Source organism: Ostrea edulis, chromosome 1, assembly GCF_947568905.1.
Source record: "Ostrea edulis chromosome 1, xbOstEdul1.1, whole genome shotgun sequence".
NCBI lineage: Eukaryota > Metazoa > Mollusca > Bivalvia > Ostreida > Ostreidae > Ostrea > Ostrea edulis.
The window spans coordinates 67080219-67102349 of record NC_079164.1 but is presented as its reverse complement, the minus strand read 5'-3'; the positions used below and the strand labels follow the sequence as shown (position 1 = coordinate 67102349).

At 34.8% G+C, this 22131-nt stretch overlaps 2 protein-coding genes across 2 annotated transcripts; both read left to right on the top strand.

The window, feature by feature from the left end:
• Positions 1-4593: 4593 nt before the first annotated feature.
• On the top strand, positions 4594-9480 carry LOC125678193 (carbohydrate sulfotransferase 4-like). The gene is made up of 2 exons (XM_056157516.1): positions 4594-5424; positions 8462-9480. Exons 1-2 carry the CDS (start codon positions 5348-5350, stop codon positions 9261-9263), a joined length of 879 nt encoding a protein of 292 aa, XP_056013491.1. The 5' UTR covers positions 4594-5347; the 3' UTR covers positions 9264-9480.
• A 2683-nt stretch (positions 9481-12163) lies between these two features.
• Positions 12164-20328, top strand: LOC125646575 (steroid 17-alpha-hydroxylase/17,20 lyase-like). Its single transcript, XM_048872936.2, has 6 exons — positions 12164-12816; positions 14667-14876; positions 15071-15200; positions 16436-16698; positions 19762-19889; positions 20033-20328. Exons 1-6 carry the CDS (start codon positions 12649-12651, stop codon positions 20250-20252), a joined length of 1119 nt encoding a protein of 372 aa, XP_048728893.2. The 5' UTR covers positions 12164-12648; the 3' UTR covers positions 20253-20328.
• The last annotated feature ends 1803 nt before the right edge of the window (positions 20329-22131 follow it).

Sequence of the window (22131 nt, the reverse complement as noted above, 5' to 3'; positions counted from 1 at the left end):
ATCCCACATCTTGTATGTCCAGGGGTCCGTGTTTGCCCTACTCTCTATTTTGTACTCTTTATAGGAGTTATGAGGTTGCTCGTTATAATCAAATATCAATTGGCAACAACTATGCACATTTTAGACTTTAAACCAGTTATTCTATTTTATGTTATATCTACGAATCCCCGATTCTAATTGTCATAATCTGGGTTAGAATTAGTCCTCAGTACCCCTTGCTTGTCGTAAGAAGCGACTAAATGGGGCGGTCCTTCGGATGAGACCGTAAAAATCGATGCCCATGTCACAGCAGATGTGGCACGATAAAGATCCATCCCTGCTCAAAGGCCGTAAGCGCCGAACATAGGCCTAAATTTTGCAGCCCTTCTCTGGCAATGGTGATGTCTCCATATGAGTGAAAAATTCTCGAGCGGGACGTTAAACACTATACAACCAACCAACCCAACGTCATATTCATCAGTCTTCTTTCCATAATAATTCTATTCGTATAGCCCCATATAGAAATTCCATTCTCTCCACAGAGTTATCGGTCCTTTCTCTCCCGTATAAGGGAGAGAAAGGACCGATAACTCTGTGGAAGAGAATGATAGAAATTCAAGCATACGTTACAAAGAGGCTTGCTTTTATGGAATGCTATTCAAAGCATAAAATATATTTATTTCATTTTACAAGATAAGCTAAATGATGTAGGTTGTTTGTATCATGGCGGATGTTTAAACAATGGAAGCATGGGACATTTTCTGTAGTCTGCTTCGCTGATTAAACAAATTATAGTATCTTTCCAATATTAATGTACCCCACACAATACGAATTTTCTAGACACTAAGCATTTCACTATAGTCGTTTTGATAATGATCTTGTTTTCAAATGCAACATATATCGAATGTTGTCTGATATATATCAATTGTTAGGCGGTTTGACATAATTTGCATACTACGGACTACTCTGACAGAGGGCTCCGGGCGGGTGCGATCAGTCAACAGGGGATGCTTACTCCTTCTAGACACCTTATTGCATATCTGGTGCTTGTAAAGGTCTGTGTTTGCCATGTTTTTAATTTTGTATAATTCGTAGGTTATATATAAATTTGATTACCGTTCGTTGTCTTCACGTTTTTCATTTCTGTAAAATCTTATTGAAAATTGTTAAATTTTGAAACAACAGCACGAATATTGATTTTGGTGGGCAAATACAGCCCTTACCTTTACCCTTTAATCTACATCAAAGTTATTTCATTGAGTACAAGATATGTCAAAATTCCCCATTTGACACATAATCCAAAATCATATAAATCGTAAATCACAATATTTTCATTGGAATTAAAATGAACTAAAATTTATAGAAAAATGAAATATGAATTATAGAATTTTGAAATGCTTTATAAATGATAACTTAGTTCAATAGAAATGGATACAAGCCTCTATCTTTACTCTTCAATATTACCCGTTACTGCTGTGAAGGGGAAACTTCAGACGTATAATGCCACATGTGCCAGAAGCGGTGTAAATCAAATATGGATTCTCAAAAATTCTAACGAACTTTTCGTAAATTTCAATTCACAAAGCTTTTTTCCAAAATCAACAACATCAAAACGTACGACTTCTCAACAGTTTACACGACCATTCCTCACGATATACTAAAGGGCAGGATTTTTGGCATCATAGACCAGCTGTTTTTGCAATATAAATGGAAGATGGAAATATTCCTATAAGATATAGGGCTAACGGCGGGTGTGACCGGTCGACAGGGGATGCTTATTCTTCCTAGGCATCTGATCCCACCTCTGGTGTGTCCAGGGTCCGTGTTTGCCCAACTCTCAATTTTGTATTGCTTATAGGAGTTATGAGATTGATCACTGTTCGTTATCTTCATCTTTCATTTTGTGCCCTGTCTTTCAAAGAATTACTTTTTTAACACCACTCTGATTCCAAGCACAAGTACTCTAAAGTCGATCTCGAAAAATTGCTGGCGTTGCTCATTGCCAATATTTACCTGGTACGTAATCTTTGATGATAGGTCTTCCAACAATTTTTTGGTATTCACATGGGCACAAATTGTGCTTCATTATTAGCTGACCTGCTTTTATATTCTCATGAGGTAGAATTTATTCAAAAGCTTATACCAGAGAAGAAACAAGTTGCTGTGTTCCTCAACTCGACATTTAGAAAAATCGACGACGTTTTATCTATTAATAATGCTCATTTTAATTCATACGTTGATTCGGTATATCCCAGTTAACTCAATATAAAGGCACCACAAAGTTTACCATATCTTCTTCATATTTGGATGATTTGTTGAACACGGATGTGAACGGCAAACTGACAACACACTTTTATGACAAACGAGATGACTTCAGCTTCTCCATCGTCAACTCCCATATTTATGTAGCAATATACCATTATCACCTGCAGATGGTGTTTTTGTCTCACAACTTATTCGATATGCGAGAACATGTTATACGTATCATCAATTTTTAAATTGAGACAGACTATTGAAAAATGATTTAATGTCACAGGGATTTCAATAGTCTCGTTTAAAGGCAACATTTCACAAATTCTATGGTCTTTGAATGATCTAAATTTGCAATTGCTCTCATTGGGTTGAATACTGTCTGATGTTTTTCATACCAAATTGTGCTGTCCTTTACATACTGATTTTGTCTACATATTACTCCGTTTACCTGCTAGATAGAGGACTCGTGTGAGTATAATTGGTCAACAGGGGATGCTTATTTCTCCTAGGCGCCTGATCCCATCTCTGGTGTGTCCAGGGGTCCGTGTTTGCCCTTCTCTTAATTTTTGTATCTTTTATAGGAATTATGAGATTGATCAGTGTTCGTTATTTTCTTTTATTCATACTTTCTGTCAATATTCTTTTACAGATATGGTATGTATACATTTATACAGAAAACCTAGGATGCATATGTTTTGGAACAACAAATTAACAACGACGAATGCCAGAATACGTTAGTATCATTAAAACATTATAGACATGCACAATCGCTCATGAAAATATACATCAGTCAAAACTCTTACATACCACTGTATTTTTGTACCTTCTTTACACGTTGGCCACTCTGTTGTCTTTGGTGATTGACCTGGATACTAGCCGTCAGTATCTACTTTGAAGAACTTGTCCTAAGAATTCTTCGCTCACCTGTAAACTTTACACATTTTTAAATTCTACTCCAAAATCACAGGGCCAATTTCACCCAACTTGCCATAAAAATATCTTTAGATTCAAAGTTGTTCAAACGAAGGATGTTTACGGACCATACCCCTTTCAAATGGGAGATTATTAAGAAATAGTGAAAATATGGTAGCATTTTAAAAAGATCTTCTCAAGAACCACTGAACCAAAAAAAAAAAAAAAGAAGACAAAACTTATATAAAATCTGGGCGGATATTCAACATTATTAAAATCATGCCCCCCCCTCCCCCCTCCCCCCTCCCCCAGATAGGGTAGGGCCACAATAGGGGAACAAAGTTTTATATGAAATTACTAGTATATAGGGAAAACTTTAAAAATCGTTTCTCAAGAGCAACAGGGTCACGATCATTCATATAAAATATCCAAGCATCCTCACAAAGTGCATTAACTAATTTAACTTTATCAGATATCTTATAAACTTTGTAAAGTATCATATTAATTTACTTTTATAAGATATATATAAATCATACTATATACTGTGTGTGTATTATAAGATATCTGATAAAGTTTATGAGATATCTTATATATTTCATTGATGGTATATTTTACAAGATATATAATATATAAAATATAGATATCTTATAAAGTTTATGAGATATCTTTTAAAACATATAATATATCTCATATGATTTATAAGATATCTTATAAAAATAAATTCATAAGATATCTTTTATAAGATATTTCATAAACTTTATAAAATATCTTGTTTAAAGAGACACTACAGCTCATTTTCCACATTTTAATAAAGTGTGATTTAAAACACGTATTGATAAAATGCATATCGATACTGACAATTTTGAACAATTGGGATGCATGAATTTACTCTCAACTGCGCTTTGAAGATCGTCCGGAATTCATGCTGACTCGGACTTTTGAATGCTTATTTACATCACGTGGTTTTGAATGACAGCAAAGGTGTTGTGTAGGAAATTATTTAAATTCCTCTTCAAGGGGGTCCACACTCACCTTTCAAGTATAAGATTATTCCCTGCTCCTTATATGAGTAATTATATAAGTCATTATTTCAACAGAAACCCTTCCATGTTCCCATTGATCGATGTTCTGATAAAAATAGCACTTGCTTTTAAAAGTAGTGTCTTCGCAGCTAGTCCCAATGACAGATTTAGGGGGAGGGGGGTAGGATCCCCCCTCCCTTTTTTCGCCACACATTGTGAGTGAAAATCCAAATTTTTCACCCAGAATGGCCGATTACTTTGGCTAATCTTTGACTTTCACATCCCCCTTCGGAAATCCTAGATCCGCCACTGAGTTACATGCGTTTCTCCGAGCTATTTGTTTTCCAACGGTCATACTGATCCCAAGGTAAATTTTATTTCCCGTATAAGTTTTATCTCATTCTATTTTTACCTCTTTTCTCACAGAATCTGTCAAAATTCTGGATCTATCCATTACAGTACACTTTCTCTCATTGGACGACATGCTGCGCTGTTTACTGTCTATGCGCATGCGTATGAAGACCGAAAGGAGGAAACTCGATATTTTTTGTATAGGCCATCAAAAAGTATTAATTTATACGTTAAAACGATAATTTTTAACTTTAGGTAAGTGTTATTTTCGCAAAGTTCATACTTTCAATAATGCAACAAAAATTGAGAAAGCGCTGGGAAAATTGTCATTTCATACTTTTTGCGCAAAATGAGCTGTAGTGTCTCTTTAATGTACAAGATATCTATCAAAGTTTATAAGATATCTTACATAGTTTATAATATACCTTATATATTTTATGAGATATGTTATAACTGTAAATTATATGAGATATCTTATAGAATTATTGGATATCTTATCGAAAATAGAAGATATATCATGGATTAAATAAGATATCTTTATAGAGGAATAAATATGGCGTACCATGCCCTGGAGATAGGATGAGACTAGAAGATTCGGGGATCAAATTTTACTTGATATAATTTTCGAATTATGTTGTCCCAGTTTCTTCTGTTTATGACAAAGATTACAACTTATTTCGTGGAGTAATAATATACACAAAACTGATGAGGTGCCCATTATACCAGAGAACAAGAGGGTAAAGAAGATTTTGGTAGTGGCGTACCAGAGGAGTGGATCGACTTTCACATCAGAAATCCTTCAACACGGAGGAAACCGGACATTCTTCAGCATGGAACCACTGTGGCAGATTTATAGGACTTGTTATAGACGGAGCGAGGGCATATGTTGTCCCAACAACAAGTGTAGGTGAGTACAATATCAGTATGTGCATAGACAGATATATTGTAAGTATTTATAACAGAGATAAGAAACATGCATGCAGACGAAATGATAGATTGCACAATTCTTGGAGCCAAATGATCATGAACATTTGCAAAAACTTTGAGAGTTGACAAGGGAATCGTTCTCTGTAGACGATATATAAAAACAGGATGCATCCATGCCTGTGTTGTATAATAAGGAACTGTGCATAGTGTTTTTCAAAGACTTACACTTACAAATACGTTTTGCCATTAACCATCTCTGTTACGATCTAATTTGCCAATGCAACCTGTCATTGGGTAAAATGCTATCTGACATGTTTCATATCAATTGAGGTTGATTACACACTGATTTTGACTACAGATTATTCCGTTTAACCAATCGATATATAGAGCTCACGGCGGATGTGACCAGTCGATAGGGTATGCTTACTCCTCCTATACATCTGATCCCACCTCTGGTATGTTCAGGGATCCCTGTTTGCCCTACTCTTAAATTCTTTTCCTTTATAGAAGTTAGGAGATTGATCACTGTTCATTTCCTTCGTCTATTTACCCTTTGGTCTGAATGAATGCGCTATGTACTTGATTAGCTAGACAGTTTAGTGATTGATTGATTGTATATTGTCTATCGTCCCTTTCGAGAATTTTTCACTCATAATAGATACGTCTAATGGATATAATTTATAGTGCGTCAAATGTTTTATTTGGACATCATGGTCCATTATTTTCAGTCAATACAAATACAAGACTAATCTTCACGTTTTCCACCCGACCCAGATATCACTTATCATATTTGAAGAAATTTACTTTGTGATTTGTTTATCCAGCAACACACTATCAAGTCTCCTAACATTTTACTTCCCGAATATGTTTCATTTTACGTTATAAAATTACTTACTTAGACCTCTTCGTACTGGTTTGCACATAAGGCCGTCACCAGAGCTCTCCACTTGGGACCAACGCTGAATCTGTCCCCATGTTCATCCCTGTTCCTTCATTTCTTTTTCTGTTGTACGACGCCATGTCACTCTTGGTCTTCCTCTCTTTCTTCGTTATAAAATTATCATCTAGAAAAATCCCTCGGCGGTTGTCTCTGACGTCACAGAGATCATGAGCACGTGGTAGTGAAGTAGAACATACAACACATTATTGTGGCATCGATATAGCATGTTTTATTAGAATACCTTAATTTGTTTTATTAGAATACCTTAATTTGTTTTATTAGAACACCTTTATTTGTTTTTATCAGAATACCTTTATTTGTTTTATTAGAATACCTTTATTTGTTTTTATCAGAAGAACTTTATTTGTTTTATTAGAATACCTTTATTTGGTTTGTTAGAATACCTTTATTTGGTTTATTAGAATACCTTTATTTGGTTTATTAGAATACCTTTATCTGTTTTATTAGAACACCTTTATTTGTTTTTATCAGAATACCTTTATTTGTTTTATTAGAATATCTTTATTTGGTTTGTTAGAATACCTTTATTTGGTTTATTAGAATACCTTTATTTGTTGTATTAGAATACCTTTATTTGGTTTGTTAGAACACCTTTATTTGGTTTATTAGAATACCTTTATTTGGTTTATTAGAATACCTTTATCTGGTTTATTAGAATACCTTTATCTGGTTTCTTAAAGTACCTATAGTTTGGTTTATAAAGAAGGTAAGAACAAGGTACGATTGTATACATAGAAAGGCCCAAAAAATTTCTCTCTATGAAATGTGTCTGGAATTAACCTTATTCAGCATTTTAAGAAAGTAAAATATATGCCAGGTATACTATGTCAACAAAATCAGAATGATATTCCTAATTGGATAGCATTATGACATCATGAATAAGACATCCCCCGCCTTTTTTTTTTCAAAATAAACCTGAAAACTGTCAAATGCCATACAGATTATTGCCCAGGAAAAGATGTGCGCATTTGTCGAGCAAAATGAAAATTATATTTATTGTGTATTATTTTAAGATGAAAAACATACTTGAATTTGCTCGATGCATGTGCTTTGTGTTTTCTGAAAGGAAAACCACCCGAATTTGTGGATATTTTCATTGAAAATGGCATTTTTGCAATTTTATGCCAACGTCTAGCTCTCGTCATATGACACAAATTATTTTGCTGATCAAACTGAGCGGATTTTGGGTTTGCTAAACTATTCCTATTTGAATGCCAGGGTTTGAACTCCAAGTGAAATCATTGATATTTTGGGCCAAATGACTTTAGAAACTGTACTTACTTCTTTGGGAAACATACCGGTATGGTCATTGTCTTTAGATATAAATTACATTTGAACAAAGGAAAGGAAACCTGAAAATAGGCGAAGTTTGCCGAGCCCTCTTTATGCTTTTGATCCGAGCCTAAATATCACCAATATTTCAAGGCAGTTACTATGTATTTTGTATACCCTGGTACACAACATTTAGAACGGACAAGGCTATATCTTATATAGGGATCATTTGGTTACCTTTACTGGGTAAGTAGAGTAGTTGGATAAATTGTCATTCTTTACAACGTGTATTAGGATTGAAATCAAGATCCGATATCTAAACAGATGTTTATAATTGTGACACCAACATAAAGTGACGCTATTGATCATCATTTTCAGATTCAAATCATAAAGTTCTTAGCATCTTATAAGCTATATATCGTTCCAGATCAGCTTCAAATGTGAATGCAAGTAATTAATTCCATCTGTTTGGTTTTTTTTTTTTACTTCAAATGCATTGCAATGAAAACTGTAGTAGGCACGAGTATTATGCACTTCAATCACGAGACCAACTGCAATTTTTAAACTAATAGTATAAAGTGGATGTCAATTGTTATCCTTATGGAGTGCGTATTTCTTTGAATGCCAATACATATAGCCGAATAAGGTTGAAAAACAGGATGAAAATTCAAATGTATAAGGTAAATTGTCAGCAAGAGAAAGGTTCCTGTTACTCATTACCATCCAGTTTATAATTCTGGGCCCTGCGACCTTTCTCCTAATGTACTTCTGGATCTACTTTCAGATCACCTCTCCATCCCTATGAAGAAATCAACATAACATTGTCAGTGTTTCGATCAATATATGCGTGCAATTTCAACGCCTTACCTTTTGAAGTGTTAAAATCATTTGTGGCTTTCCCCAGCACAGGCCACATGTATATCACAAAGTGCTTCCACAATACAGCTATAGTGCATCAGAATTTATCTTACAGTTGTAACCAAAAGCTAGCGCGTATTTGTGAGTCCTCATCCGTCATCATTATCAAGACACATCGCATTGACATTAAGTTAGCTAAAGTATTGAAAGCCTCATTGGATAACTTGCATATTATTCACCTGGTCAGAGATCCCAGGGCTGTACTTCATACAAGGGCTAAAGTCGGGGCACTTACAAAGGACCCCATTGACGTCCAGTCCAAGGCATTGTGCTCAATAATGTATGAAAACATAATGGAAGTCGCACGAAAAGCAGATATCCACACGTTATTGTACGAGCAGTTGGTGAAAGAACCAGAGAGAATTGTTAAACGCCTGTTTAAGTTCACTGGACTGAACTTTACTTTGGTCACTTCTGAGTGGTTACTACGAAATACAAAAACATCAAGGATGGAAGACTCCAAAGACAAAATCCCATCAGAACATTTTGGCAAGTTTTCTTCACATCCAAAACATTCATTCGAAGTTTCCAGAAGCTGGAGAAAAAGAATATTATTAAAATCAAATGAAATTATCCAAGACGCTTGTGAAAAGGTTTTGAATGTTTTAGGTTTGTGTGTTTTTAATGGAGAAAAGGAGCTTAGAAATCTCAGTATACAAGTGTTTTAATGGAGAGAAGGAACTTAGAAATCTCAGTATACAAGTGTAAAAAGAAACAACAAAAAAAGCATAGATTCGATATACATTTTATCTGTAATAGAGATGAAACGCTTTTAAAAGATTACAACTGAAGCAAAATTGTATCTCATATTTTCATGTAGTGTATTGTATAATTTTCTATTGTACTATTTTCTCCGCTTGAATTATATTATGTCTAAATGGTAAAGTCAGAGTGCATTTCGTCAAGTGTATCATAAGATGCGAAAGAGAGCAGTGACAAGTTCACGAGATTAAATTTATATCAAACGTACTTGTATCAACAGACTATATATCGTTGTAAACCACGCCTATTGTTTCCGTTCTCACTACGTCATAGTCATGGTTGAATGAATAAGAAAGCCCTAGACGCTTTGAATATTTATGTTCATACATTAACCAATCGGGGAGCTCCCATAATGTTTTGGTGAAGTGGGGAATGGAAAAAAATACCTCGGAGATTATCGTGTGACTGGTAGTATTCTCTTTAGAGAAGTGGTCGGGAATAGCCTACATCCACTTCTCTTCTCAAGCCTTCGTGTTTTGATTCTGGAAAACGTGTAATTGCTGGGATCGGTGACAGTTTACGTTTAGATCGATTTTTCGACTCAAATATGCTTGGATGTACGTAACAGACCAGCTATTTCCAAATTTGTAACACTATTGCATGCGTCTGTGATAAGGAAATCATGTTCTCTGTCCCGAATTTGAATTATGTGTTGGAAAATTAATAAACACGCATTTTGGTTTTCGGAAAGCTTTTATGGCATTTTATTTTTATTCAAATATGTTTTTCTATTGATATCAACGCAAGAGCTTGTTCTGATTATGGTCAGTTTTGAAATCGAAGCAGGCTACTGACAAACAAGTTGATGGCGCAGGGGTTCCAACAGTCTCGTTTAAAGTCAGCATTTCGCAAATATGGTCGTTATAACGATCTAGTTTGTCTATCATTAGGTCAAATGCTGGCAGACGTGTTTCATACCGATTGTTAGACCTTTCGTGACACACTGATTTTGACTACGGATAACTCCGTTTACCTGATCAAGATATAGGGCTCACGTTGGGTGTGACCGGTCGACAGGGGTTGCTTACTCCTCCTAGGCACCTGATCCCACCTCTGGTATATCTAGGGGTTTGTGTTTGCCCAACTCTCTATTTTGTATTGCTTATAGGAGTGATGAGATTGATCACTTTTCTTTGTCTTCACCTTTCATTTAATCGACGAAATCCAATTATCACGTTAACAGTTTACAGATACAAGTAACATTGCATTAGGATGTTCTATGCCGCTTACGGGTGAATTATCTATTAGAAGATTTTAGGGATGTAGACTTAGTTTTGAATTTCAAATTTTCAAAGGGAGATATGAGGGAAAAGACGTGGGTAGTTTTTCTGTCAGCACATGGACTTTGTTATGAAAACCAGTCGCGTTTGTCGATGTACTTTTCCAAAAAGCAATTAAATAGACACCCATTTTAACTGTGAGAGAATGGTTATATAGAAGCAAAGCACAGCTAGGCCTATATCATATGCCCTTTGTTCTGGTCTGTATCATTTCACAAAACACTCGCACCTTTGGAATAAAAACTGACCTTGTAACAACGTGTTCTTGTGCTCCCAATTCCTACACGTAGATTTTTAAAAATTCTAAAGATTAAGATATAATTGAATTTGCAATGATATATAATAAAATTATGTAATTCCTAACTTTTAATTGAATTATAGTGCTTTCAAATTAAATAAAAGAACTTACAACATCGAACACAGTATAACGCCGCGCATGCTCCCACTTCCTAACAACGTGTGGATAACAAATAAACACAAAAAAAAAAACGAAAGAAAATAATATTGGTGTCTCAAAATGAAGTATTATAATTTCTACTTAATTTTTTTTTATCCTTATTAGTTTTTTTGTAATGCACCCGTGACAGTAGGCATGTTAGAGTATTTATGTAGAACATCACTATTTGTATGCATTGATGGCTAAAACATATACGGTTTGAATTTTAAAACTGGTTTGTGAACATAGTGAGCAATGGTGAATAAAAGTCAAGTTCTTAAACATATATACATGTATACATATAACACTACTTACTTTCACAATCATCAGACGGTCGCATTTGACGTCACAGTACCACGTGACTACCTACCTATTTAACGAGAGTTTTTCAATGGGGACTTCGATCTAAATCCGTATTGTGACTAATTATCGCAATATTTTGGCAAACTGAATATTAGAATTAATTACTATACGCCTAAGAAAGACAAAATGCATATAATTTTGCATTCTTCGGAAACACGCAATACTGTCTGAGTTAGTTCTTTACATATTAATTTTGAATACAGATTACTACGTTTACCTGATCTAGAGATAGGACTCACGACAGGTGTGACCGGACAACAGGTGATACTTGCTACTCCAAGGCACCTGCTCTCACCTCTGCTGTGGTCAGGGGTTTATGTTTGCCCTACTATTAATTTGTATTCTTCATAGGAATTATAAGATTGATCACTGCTTGAATGATATCTTCAGGTTTTCACCAGTCATATAAAACGATTAGTTTTATCAACAAACATCGTAAAATGTTTAATTTTACCCATTTTCAGTGCATTACAACATTATCTGATGTTGCGGTAATGACTAATTTTATCACAGCTATATTCATAAACATTTTTAAAAAAAATTAAAATATTTATATACTGAGTAATAATATTGTTTTCTTTGTACTTTGAATGAATTAATTAGAAGGGGAAATCAAACGTTGAAGTTTCTTTTATGCCTCTATTCGTTAAATGACCCCGCAATGTGAGAGGGGATCGCTAACATTTGCGTGTTAAATGTAATAAAAACCCTGGGTGATCCTTCTCGCAATGACTGAGTGACTGCGCTACAATGATTATGGAAATATGTTATCATGAATTCTACCTTCTCGATAAACACGAATGTAGGACACAGAAAGGTCATAAAAAATGGCTGTTTTATACATAGGGTTTATTGTAGTGATTTTATATATTGCGTTTTCGGTTTTGAAAAGATGGCGAAGAGGGAAATTCCCAGGGCCTTCTGGCAAACCTGTTCTTGGTGTGCTTAGCGATTTTGGATTTAGCGAAACTCCATGTAACGTTCGATAAGTGGAGCAAACAATACGGGGATCTATTTCAGTTCACATGTCTAGGGAAAAAGTTCATTGTCGTCAGCTCATCAAAACGCATTCGAGATCTCTTTCTGAAAGAGCCTAATGCAACTACGACGGCTGGTCGACCTACGACGTTTACTGGTCAATATTTTTTTCGAAATAATAGTGATGTTTTTTTTGCCACATCGACGGACCAAACGTGGACAAAGAGAAGGAAGATGATGTACCAGATTTTAAATGCATATGGAGAGGGGCTTATAGGCAGAGAAAGACAAATTACACAAAACTTGATTACTATGAAGAATGAGATCCAGTCGTCCATTGGTCAAACTGTTGACCCAAGCAATATTGTGGAAGAATTTATTCTGAACACCATTGAAGATTTGGTAAGATATGCCTAAATTCTCCAAAATAAGACACCTTTCGCATTTATCAAGCAATCAGAATCGTCGGGTCATGGTTTCAAACAAATGTTCTGACGTCGTATTGATGGATTTATAACATAAGCTCCCATAGTACATATACGTGTATCTGAATGTATTTAAAAGTACCATATAGTTTTATAACATACCCAACAGCATAATAATTGTATAAGAAAGCAAATCGTACTGACCTAAAGGAGATCATGCCTTACATATACACGTCCATGTACACGAATGACTGGTATCCACATATGATAAGAAACTTTCCCCTCAGAACATGCTGCAAAGGATGCATGAAGACAATGCCCAATGCACTCAGCATGGGTCGTCCATGAAATATGTCTGTCCTCTACAGGTTAAACCTAACTGTTGACCAATTCAGCTACTCAAATATGGCTTTATACAAGTTGGTGAGATACAGTATTACATTTATGCGATGGAAGCAACAAACCATTTGATTTTTACCGACTAATATTTATAAATATCTATAATATACATAATATATATACACATATATATTAAAAGTTAGAAGAAATTGTACATCTAATTTCAAATCATCTTCACAAGTCAAGGGTTATTGGTTCGTTACTTCGCACGTTAGTGCGAGGTAACGAATCAATAACCCTTGACTTGTAAAGATGATTTCAAATTCGCCATCTTTCTTTCTAACATGTTGATATCAGCAAGTCCTTCTCCAAAACAATGCTGCATTGATGAGTACGATATTCAATCTGAAGTATATAGGACGAGATCTGATAACTCGACTCAATGCAGTGCCATATTTCATGGGAATCGTTTCATATCTAAACATTGCACATGAATGTATATGCAACCATGTGTACCAACTGTAAATTAATTAAAGACCAATTTCTACATGTAGATTCAACATAGATGCTGTGTGTACTTTTATTGTGATCTTAAGAATCAAATCACTACCTACCTAATAACATGACATTTCACATTATTCACAAAGGTTCTATTCTCATGGATCATTTACTACAAGAATAAAATAAAATACTACAAAGGGATAAAATGTAAAGATTTAACTATTATCTTACATTTTTAGAATCTATATTAGTAATTAAGCCATTACCTTACTTAAAGATGAAAATTGTCAGTCAGTCAGAACTGACATAGTCAAATTGACATCAACTGCACCCTGACGAATTCAGACTAAACACCCCAAAACAAAGACCTGGGAAAAAAACTTATGAAAATAATCCTGAAACACAGAAGATTAAAACAAACTGGCCTCAAGACCATAAACTGAAATATTCTTAAGCCTAAATTTCAAATCCAGTTAACTTTTGAAATAAATTTCAGAAGCAAATAAAATTTTCAGTATATGTTTGCATTTGAATTTTTTAAAACTGTACTAGATAAATCTTAAGATATAAGTAATCAAAATTTTGACTCGAGTCTATTCTCAATTTATGATCCTGAGGTCTGCTTCCACTTTGTTGTAATTCGGGGGCATCAGTGTTTTACAAACACATCTTGTTTTCTCTTATTTCAACCATCATTATGCTATTACATGTCAACGAAAGTATTTTGTTGCTGGGTGCGAATTTTCCTTTTCTAAATGTTGAGATTACACAATGATAAATATGTTCCCTTTGGATATAAATAGAATTCCTTCTTATATAGTATATCTAAAATTGATTGATTTAATCAATCTCAAAACTGTATTAAACAGAAATTCTGGGTGGGTTTTTTTCCCCAATTTTCACGAACAGGTATAGTTTAGAAATGGTATGGATTGATTCAGAACTACGGTATAAGATATTGTTATATGTATATTTTTCTTATCAAAGCTGATTGGTAGAAATTTTGGCAGACATGGTCAATTGCAACCCTTGATAAAGAAATTGGATCACGGGTTGAATGAAGTCACCAACTTAGGAACAGATATGGTGTATTCTGCATTTCCTTTTCTTCGATTCTTACCACTCCCACATTCGAAAAAATTCCAAGATGCGATAAAAATGAAAGATCAGTTAATGGACATGTTAGACAGTTTATCGGTAAGTTAAGATTTTTAGCAGGTGAAAACTTACATACGCAGCTTGCCTTTTGATGAAGCTTGAACATACCTTAGAAATGGATTTAACGAGAATATTGTATGGTTTTGAATTAAATCGTAATAACAAGAAATGAATTGATTTGAAAACGGTTTACATTTTCGATATTCGCAATGATATCATTTTCCCCCACAAAGAGAGAGGAAACAGGGGACAAAGGTGTGTATCAATCTCTGAAGGAAATCACCCTAGAACGAGATACATTTGGGAAGCAGTGGTTTACTGACCTCCATCTCTGGTCCATGATCGTGAACCTGATCGCAGGCGGTAGGTGCAATCCATATTTCACTCATATCGAAACGTCACATGTTGTAGGTTAAATACCACAAATGTAGATCTATGCTTAGCACTCAGTGGGGATTCTTTAACGAGCCAACGTCTACCATGGCTTGGGACATCCTTTTTAAGATCATATCTTTAAGACCCGTGATTCTGACTTCTAAATGCCTAGCTTTTGACAAAGAAGTAATCACTACTTATGTTAACGTCTTTGGTTGACCTCCATGGCACGACCTCTCAGTAGTAATCATATTGTAACAAGGAAGGCTGATCGCTATTATTCTTTAATCTAAAATTTACAAAATGGCAGTGAAAGTAAATATTGCAAAATGTTGTGGACTATATGAATAAATGAACAATGCACAACCATCCCATTAGCACAGTACATAACCAAACTATCTACCACCCCAGTCAGTATTATACACTACCATCCCAGTCAGTATTATAACACTACCATCCCAGTCAGTATTATAACACTACCATCCCAGTCAGTATTATACACTACCATCCCAGTCAGTATTATACACTACCATCCCAGTCAGTATTATACACTACCATCCCAGTCAGTATTATAACACTACCATCCCAGTCAGTATTATAACACTACCATCCCAGTCAGTATTATAACACTACCATCCCAGTCAGTATTATACACTACCATCCCAGTCAGTATTATACACTACCATCCCAGTCAGTATTATACACTACCATCCCAGTCAGTATTATACACTACCATCCCAGTGAACACCGTACACTATAATGCTGTCTCAACATGAGTGAAATCTTTTCGAAAGGACGTAAAGCAAATGAATACAAACTACCGTGTACTATCGGTCCTTTGGACGAGACTGCAAAAACCGAAACCCCATGTCACAGCAGATGTGCCACGATAAAGATTCCTCCTTGCTCAAAGGCCGTAGGTGCCGAATATAGGCCTAAATTCTTCCACTCTTCACCGGCAATGGTGACGTCGCCATACGAGTGAGAGATTCTCGAGCTCGACGTTAATCAATATACAACCAACCGACCGTACACTACCATCCCAGTTACTACCACCCTGCAAGTTCGTAAAGAACACTGTACCGTACAAAATCATCTCCGCTCAATGTACTACCATTCCTAGGCCTGTTAGCACCATAAATTACCATCCAAGAAAGCACTGAGCATTAACAACCACCATAGCACTATACACTACCATTTATGTTCACACTGGATTTTTGCAGGCTACTTAACCACAAGAGGAACGTTGTTATCCATAATTCATATTTTGGCCAAACGACCAGACCTTCAGAAGTCTCTGCACACTGAAATCGACAATGTGGTTGGTGTTGACAGAAAACCAAATTTGACGGACAGGCAACACTGTCCTTTTGTGGACGCGGTTATCATTGAAACACTTCGTTTCATATCCCACCTTCCAACTCTTTTCCATAATACCACAGAGGGAACAAATATCGCTGGTATTCCTGTGGACCAAAACACAACTGTATGCCATTTTTATTTTCATATCTGTACTAATATGCAATATATTCCATTACATATAACTTTAAAAGTGAACGATGTTTTGTAAATTTCTAAAAAAAAAATTTAGCGAGGGATAATTTTGTAAATATCTCTGACATTCATTAACCTGAATGTTTGTCTCCGTTTTTAAGATGCACTTTTTCTAATTCAATGTATAGACATGTTCATTACGTAATATCTAGAAGGAAAATTCGAATCATATGACATTCGTTACATTTCTTAGTGTGTGATCGGATTGAATATATATTCAATCTTGTAAAAGTAAACACTATTTCAAAGCTTTCCTATTTAACGTACCTGAGGTAAAAGTTTGTCGATAGTCTGTGTGTCCTTTAACGTAAGAACCATATGTACAGAACCAATTTTAACAAAATTTGGAACGAAGAAACCTTTGGTAAAGAGAATTCTACTTTGTTCAAATGAAGGGTTGTGCCTTCTTTCAAGGGACATAAATGAAATAGATTGTGAATATAGTAGAACGATTAAACTCTTTTGACAACTACTGAATTTAAAAACTAAGAAACCGGTCGTAGTAGCTCATTGGTAGAGCGTGCTCTTGGTAACCAAAGGTCGTGATGGTGCCATTGGCTGCGTCAAACTTTAGACGTAAACATAGGTAGTGTTTCCTCCTTCACCAAACGCTCGGTATTTAAAAATGAGAATCACGGGTCTTTCGAATAAGACCATAAAAAACGGAGGTCCCGTGTCGCGACAGGCGTTGACACGTTAAATGACCATCAATACAAGGGCCGTAAGCGCAAAGCAAAGGTCTAATTTGTGGTACTTCACCTACAAGTGGCGACGTCTCAATATGAGTGAAAATTTCTCGTCGGGACGTAAAACAAACAGAATGAATTAAGGCAAAACTTGTATCAAAGCTTCTCTATATAATGACAATACAACTATGTACACATTTGTAGACTTTGACCTTCCATATGACGATAACCTTACATCTGAGTAACACATTGAAGATGTCTTTATAAATATACATTTAAGATAAATTATAATGTCTATAACTATTTTACCATTATCTTGACTTTAAACTTCTGGACTTGGTATATAGCTCGCTTCTGACTAATCCATTGCGAACCCCTTCATCCATCTTCATACGAGTTTTCATCCAACTGTTCATACACTTTCTGCATAGGAGGACGACATTCTTTAGTATTGTATACCAATGTACGTTAATTTATAGGGACACTTCATTATTTCAACTGAAGCCTTGTTTAACAACCCAGTGCCTTCATAGCTTTACACGACATCATTCACACGAATCGAGGGAGGAAAAGAACATACTGTGGAATCATCATTGTTCGTGGGGGATTGATGTTCGTGGATTTCATGGGTCACTCTTACCCACGAATTTACGTGTCCTCGAACATTTTTTGTAACCAAGTAGAGTTATCTCTCCTGGTGACATCGTATCGCTTACCCACGAAATTACGTCTCCACGAACCAGCAAAATTTTGCTTACCCATGAACATTGGCCCCTGTGAATTAAAATGATTTCACAGTATTGTCTATTGCACTATTCTATTGATCAATGGGTTTGTGACGGCCTGTCCCTAGATTTTGACAGAACTTGAATCAATTTAAATGTTGTCCAATAGTATAACTCGTTTTAGCAACAAACTCCAGTATAAACTTGGCATTGTCTATAGGACGTTTTTATTATGTTGTCAAAATTGAAATTCGAATAGTTCGTATTAGTCAGTTAGCAAATAACATATCTGACGTAAGAGATTGTTACGTTACGTTTAACGTCCAAGCCTGCCGCAGACTTGCTCTCTATGGAAAACTTTCACGTTCAAGTATATTGCATATCTGTAGATCTGAGACATCCATAATGTAGAGAGATATGAAGAATTTCTAATATATGAAATATAGTTATTAGAAAAGTGTACAAAACATGCATTTAGTTCAATCATTGTAAGCAGTTACATTTTAGAGAGACTTGACCACTCTGTCCAGCTTTTTACTTACTGCATGACCTTCGACATTTCTGGATTCCTCAGGTACCTCATTTCTGACTTATGTATTGTGGATGCCTTCATCAAACTCCATAAAGATACACATACTCTGGCATGTCCAGGGGGTCTTGTTTGCCCAACTCTCTATTTTGCATTATGAGATTGATCACTGTTCGTTAACTTCACCTTTAGTATTGTTGAGAGAATAACACACATGCTCGATTCGTTGTTAATTTGACCTTCTATACGACCTTTCCCTCTAGTTTTTGAATTTTCAATTTTGCTAATTTTTGACATATATTGAGAATGCATTCAAGGCAGACGGCTGTCAAAGAAGTTGATGACACAGGAGTTTCAACAGTCTCGTTTTAAGTCTTTGAAGTCAGCATTTTGCAATTTCTATGGTCGTTGAATTGATATAATTTGCAAATACAACCTGTCAATAGGTAAAATGTTGTCTGATATAAGTATATCGTACCAATTCTTAAGCCATTCTTTACAGACTGATTTTGACTACGGACAATCGTTTACTTGATGAAGATAGGTCAAGAGGGGATGTTTACTCCTACTTGGCTTCCACCTCTTATGTGCCCAGGAGTCCGTGTTTGCCTATTTATAGTCCTAATTTGGTATACTTTACAGGGTTTACAAGATTGATCACTATTTGTTATCTTAGCTTTTTCATTCATTGAAATTCACAACGAGATGCATCTTGTTGAGTGCATAAGAACTATCAACTTTACAACCCTTTTAAATCTTGTATCTTCTGTTCAATGCATTATCTTAACATCACATTTCTAGAATTTTCATTTGTCTAGTTTCTGAACAATTACAGCAGAGAATCATATCTTATAAATCTAGATAGTAACATATATTTTGTCGATGCTGAAACGTGTTTTAAAGTGAAATTGAATCTTCAAATTTAATATCAACAGTTATAGATGAATCGTTAACAAATCAAAATGTGAGAAAGGCGGTGTTTAATTGTAAACCTTGTGTCCAATCCCATTGCAGATTAATTATTATAAATATGTTCAACGTATTATTATTCTTAGGTTGTCGTCAATCTATGGACTATTCATCATAGTGATAAGGAATGGGACGAGCCTTTTTCATTCAAACCCGAAAGATTTCTACAGCCTGATGGCAGCTTGATGTCGTCTACTGATCCTGTCAGAAAGAGGTACACATGAATGACTAAAACTCTACTGCATATTGAATACGATAAATCTTTAATTGTAGAAAAGTGATATCAGGATACTCAAGAGAGCGTTTGCCGTACGTTGAATGTTCATTCGCCTGCATTTGTCTTGTGTTTTGATTCAGGATGCTTGCCTTTGGAATTGGAAAACGAAGTTGTATCGGTGAGGTGTTCGCAAAGTCCAGAATTTTTCTCTTCCTGTCTACACTTATGCAGAGTTTCACAATCTTGGAACCTGAGGATTGTGAACTTCCAGATTTTCTGCCGAAGAATATGGAATCGGGACTGCTTATGCAACCCAAGCCGTACAAAGTTCGTTTTGTTCGAAGAAAACAATTAGGTTAAATTCAAGATTTTTGTGTTTGAAGTATTAAAAAATATGAAAAACAATAAATCTCCAGGTAGTGATGGATATAGTGTAGAATTTTTCAAATTTTTTTTTGACAGATCTGAAAGAACTCATATTAAAATCTGTTAACTGTATTTTCTCAAAAAAAAAAAGCTTCCCATCTCTCAGCAATTGGGGATTATTTCATGTTTGCCTAAAGGTGATAAATCTAGACAATTTAAAAAAAACTGGTGACCTATTACATTGTTAAATGTCTTGTATAAACTTATTTCAGGTTGTCTTAGTAACAGAATTAAGTCTACTTTAGATCATCTTATTTCAGACACCCAGTCTGGATTCATAAGGGGAAGTATTGGAGAAAATACCAGATTTATCTATGATCTTATGCATTTTAATTGATTTTGAAAAAGGTTTTGACTCCATTTCATGGTCATTTATATATAAAGTATTAAGATATTTCGGCTTTGGTGAATACATTATTGAATGGGTGAAGATTCTTAATACAAATTTTAGGGCTGCAGTGTTACAGAGTGGGTTTTTATCTGCTCAATTCAATATTGAGAGGGGCTGTGGACAAGGCGACCCTGTTGCACCTTATTTGTTCCTCCTTTGTGGAGAAATTCTTGAAATTTTAATTAAACAAAATAAGGATATAAAAGGTATTGTGATATGTGATAAGGAACACAAAATAAGTCAATATGCAGATGATACATCACTTTCTCTTGATGGGACACCTAAGTCACTTTTTACAGCATTAGATACCTTAGATTTTTTCTCTAAACTTTCTGGTTTAAAGGTAAACAACTCAAAAACAAAATTTTCTGGATAGGATCTAAAAGGTTTTCCAATCAGATATATCATCACACTAGATGGAAACTTGACTGGGGTTCAACAACTTTTAATTTACTAGGTATTAACTTTTCAGTAGACTTATTACAAATTACAGATTTAAACTACAACATACATATTCCTAAAATAAAGATCATGCTACAACATTGGAAAAGGCGCGTTCTAACACCAATTGGTCGGGTTACAGTGGTTAAAACATTAATTATTCCGAATATAAATTTATTTCTATCACTACCAACACCGAAAAAGGAGATAATTAATTCATTGAGTAAAGCTATTTTTGAATTTATTTGGAATGGAAAATGTGACAAAATAAAACGTTCTTTTGTAACTCAAGACCACCAACATGGAGGTCTAAAAATGGTGGACATAAACAATTTTATCATGTCTTTAAAATGTCCATGGTTGAAAAGGTTATTGATGGGAAATAAATTCTGGGTAGATATTTTTGAAGAAATTAATGGTCATGATTTTGTTCACAAATTACTTGATTTTGGAGATGCATTTATCTCTGAATGTGTCATTCCAGAAAACAATATTTTTTGGCAAGATGTTTTTAATTATATGCTCCATGTAATAAAATCATAATAAAATATGTTAATATTTGTGAAATAAAAAATAATAAATTATAAATAAAAAAAAATTTTCAAGATTTTTTGGTTAAGTCCATCACATGGAATTTTTAAATTGTATCGACATGATTTTATTTGCCGGGAAAATGAAACTAACTGAATCTACTGTAGTCGTATTTAATTTCGTTGGAGAAAAATTTCAAGTATTAATTTCTTAATGTATATCTCAAATACACCGCTAATCCAAAATCCTATACTCCATTGCCCTGAGGTTACGACGACAAAAGAAACTGATAACTTGAAAATACCATTTTTATTAATATGTTTATACACTTATGTCTTTGGTTTTATTACATTGCTTTGGCTTTAGTTCCAATGTAATAGACATCATACACATGTTCATCATCCAATAAATTTCTTTGTTAAACACCACTCTAATTCCACGCACAATACT

Bases quoted from the DNA above. Each gene is read 5' to 3' on its own strand.
- LOC125678193 (XM_056157516.1), top strand. From the start codon at position 5,348: ATGGAACCACTGTGGCAGATTTATAGGACTTGTTATAGACGGAGCGAG. The intron at 5,425-8,461 runs GTGAGTACAATA...ATCTACTTTCAG, and splicing joins TGTCCCAACAACAAGTGTAG to ATCACCTCTCCATCCCTATG.
- LOC125646575 (XM_048872936.2), top strand. From the start codon at position 12,649: ATGATGTACCAGATTTTAAATGCATATGGAGAGGGGCTTATAGGCAGA. The intron at 14,877-15,070 runs GTAAGTTAAGAT...TCCCCCACAAAG, and splicing joins ACATGTTAGACAGTTTATCG to AGAGAGGAAACAGGGGACAA. The intron at 19,890-20,032 runs GTACACATGAAT...GTTTTGATTCAG, and splicing joins ACTGATCCTGTCAGAAAGAG to GATGCTTGCCTTTGGAATTG.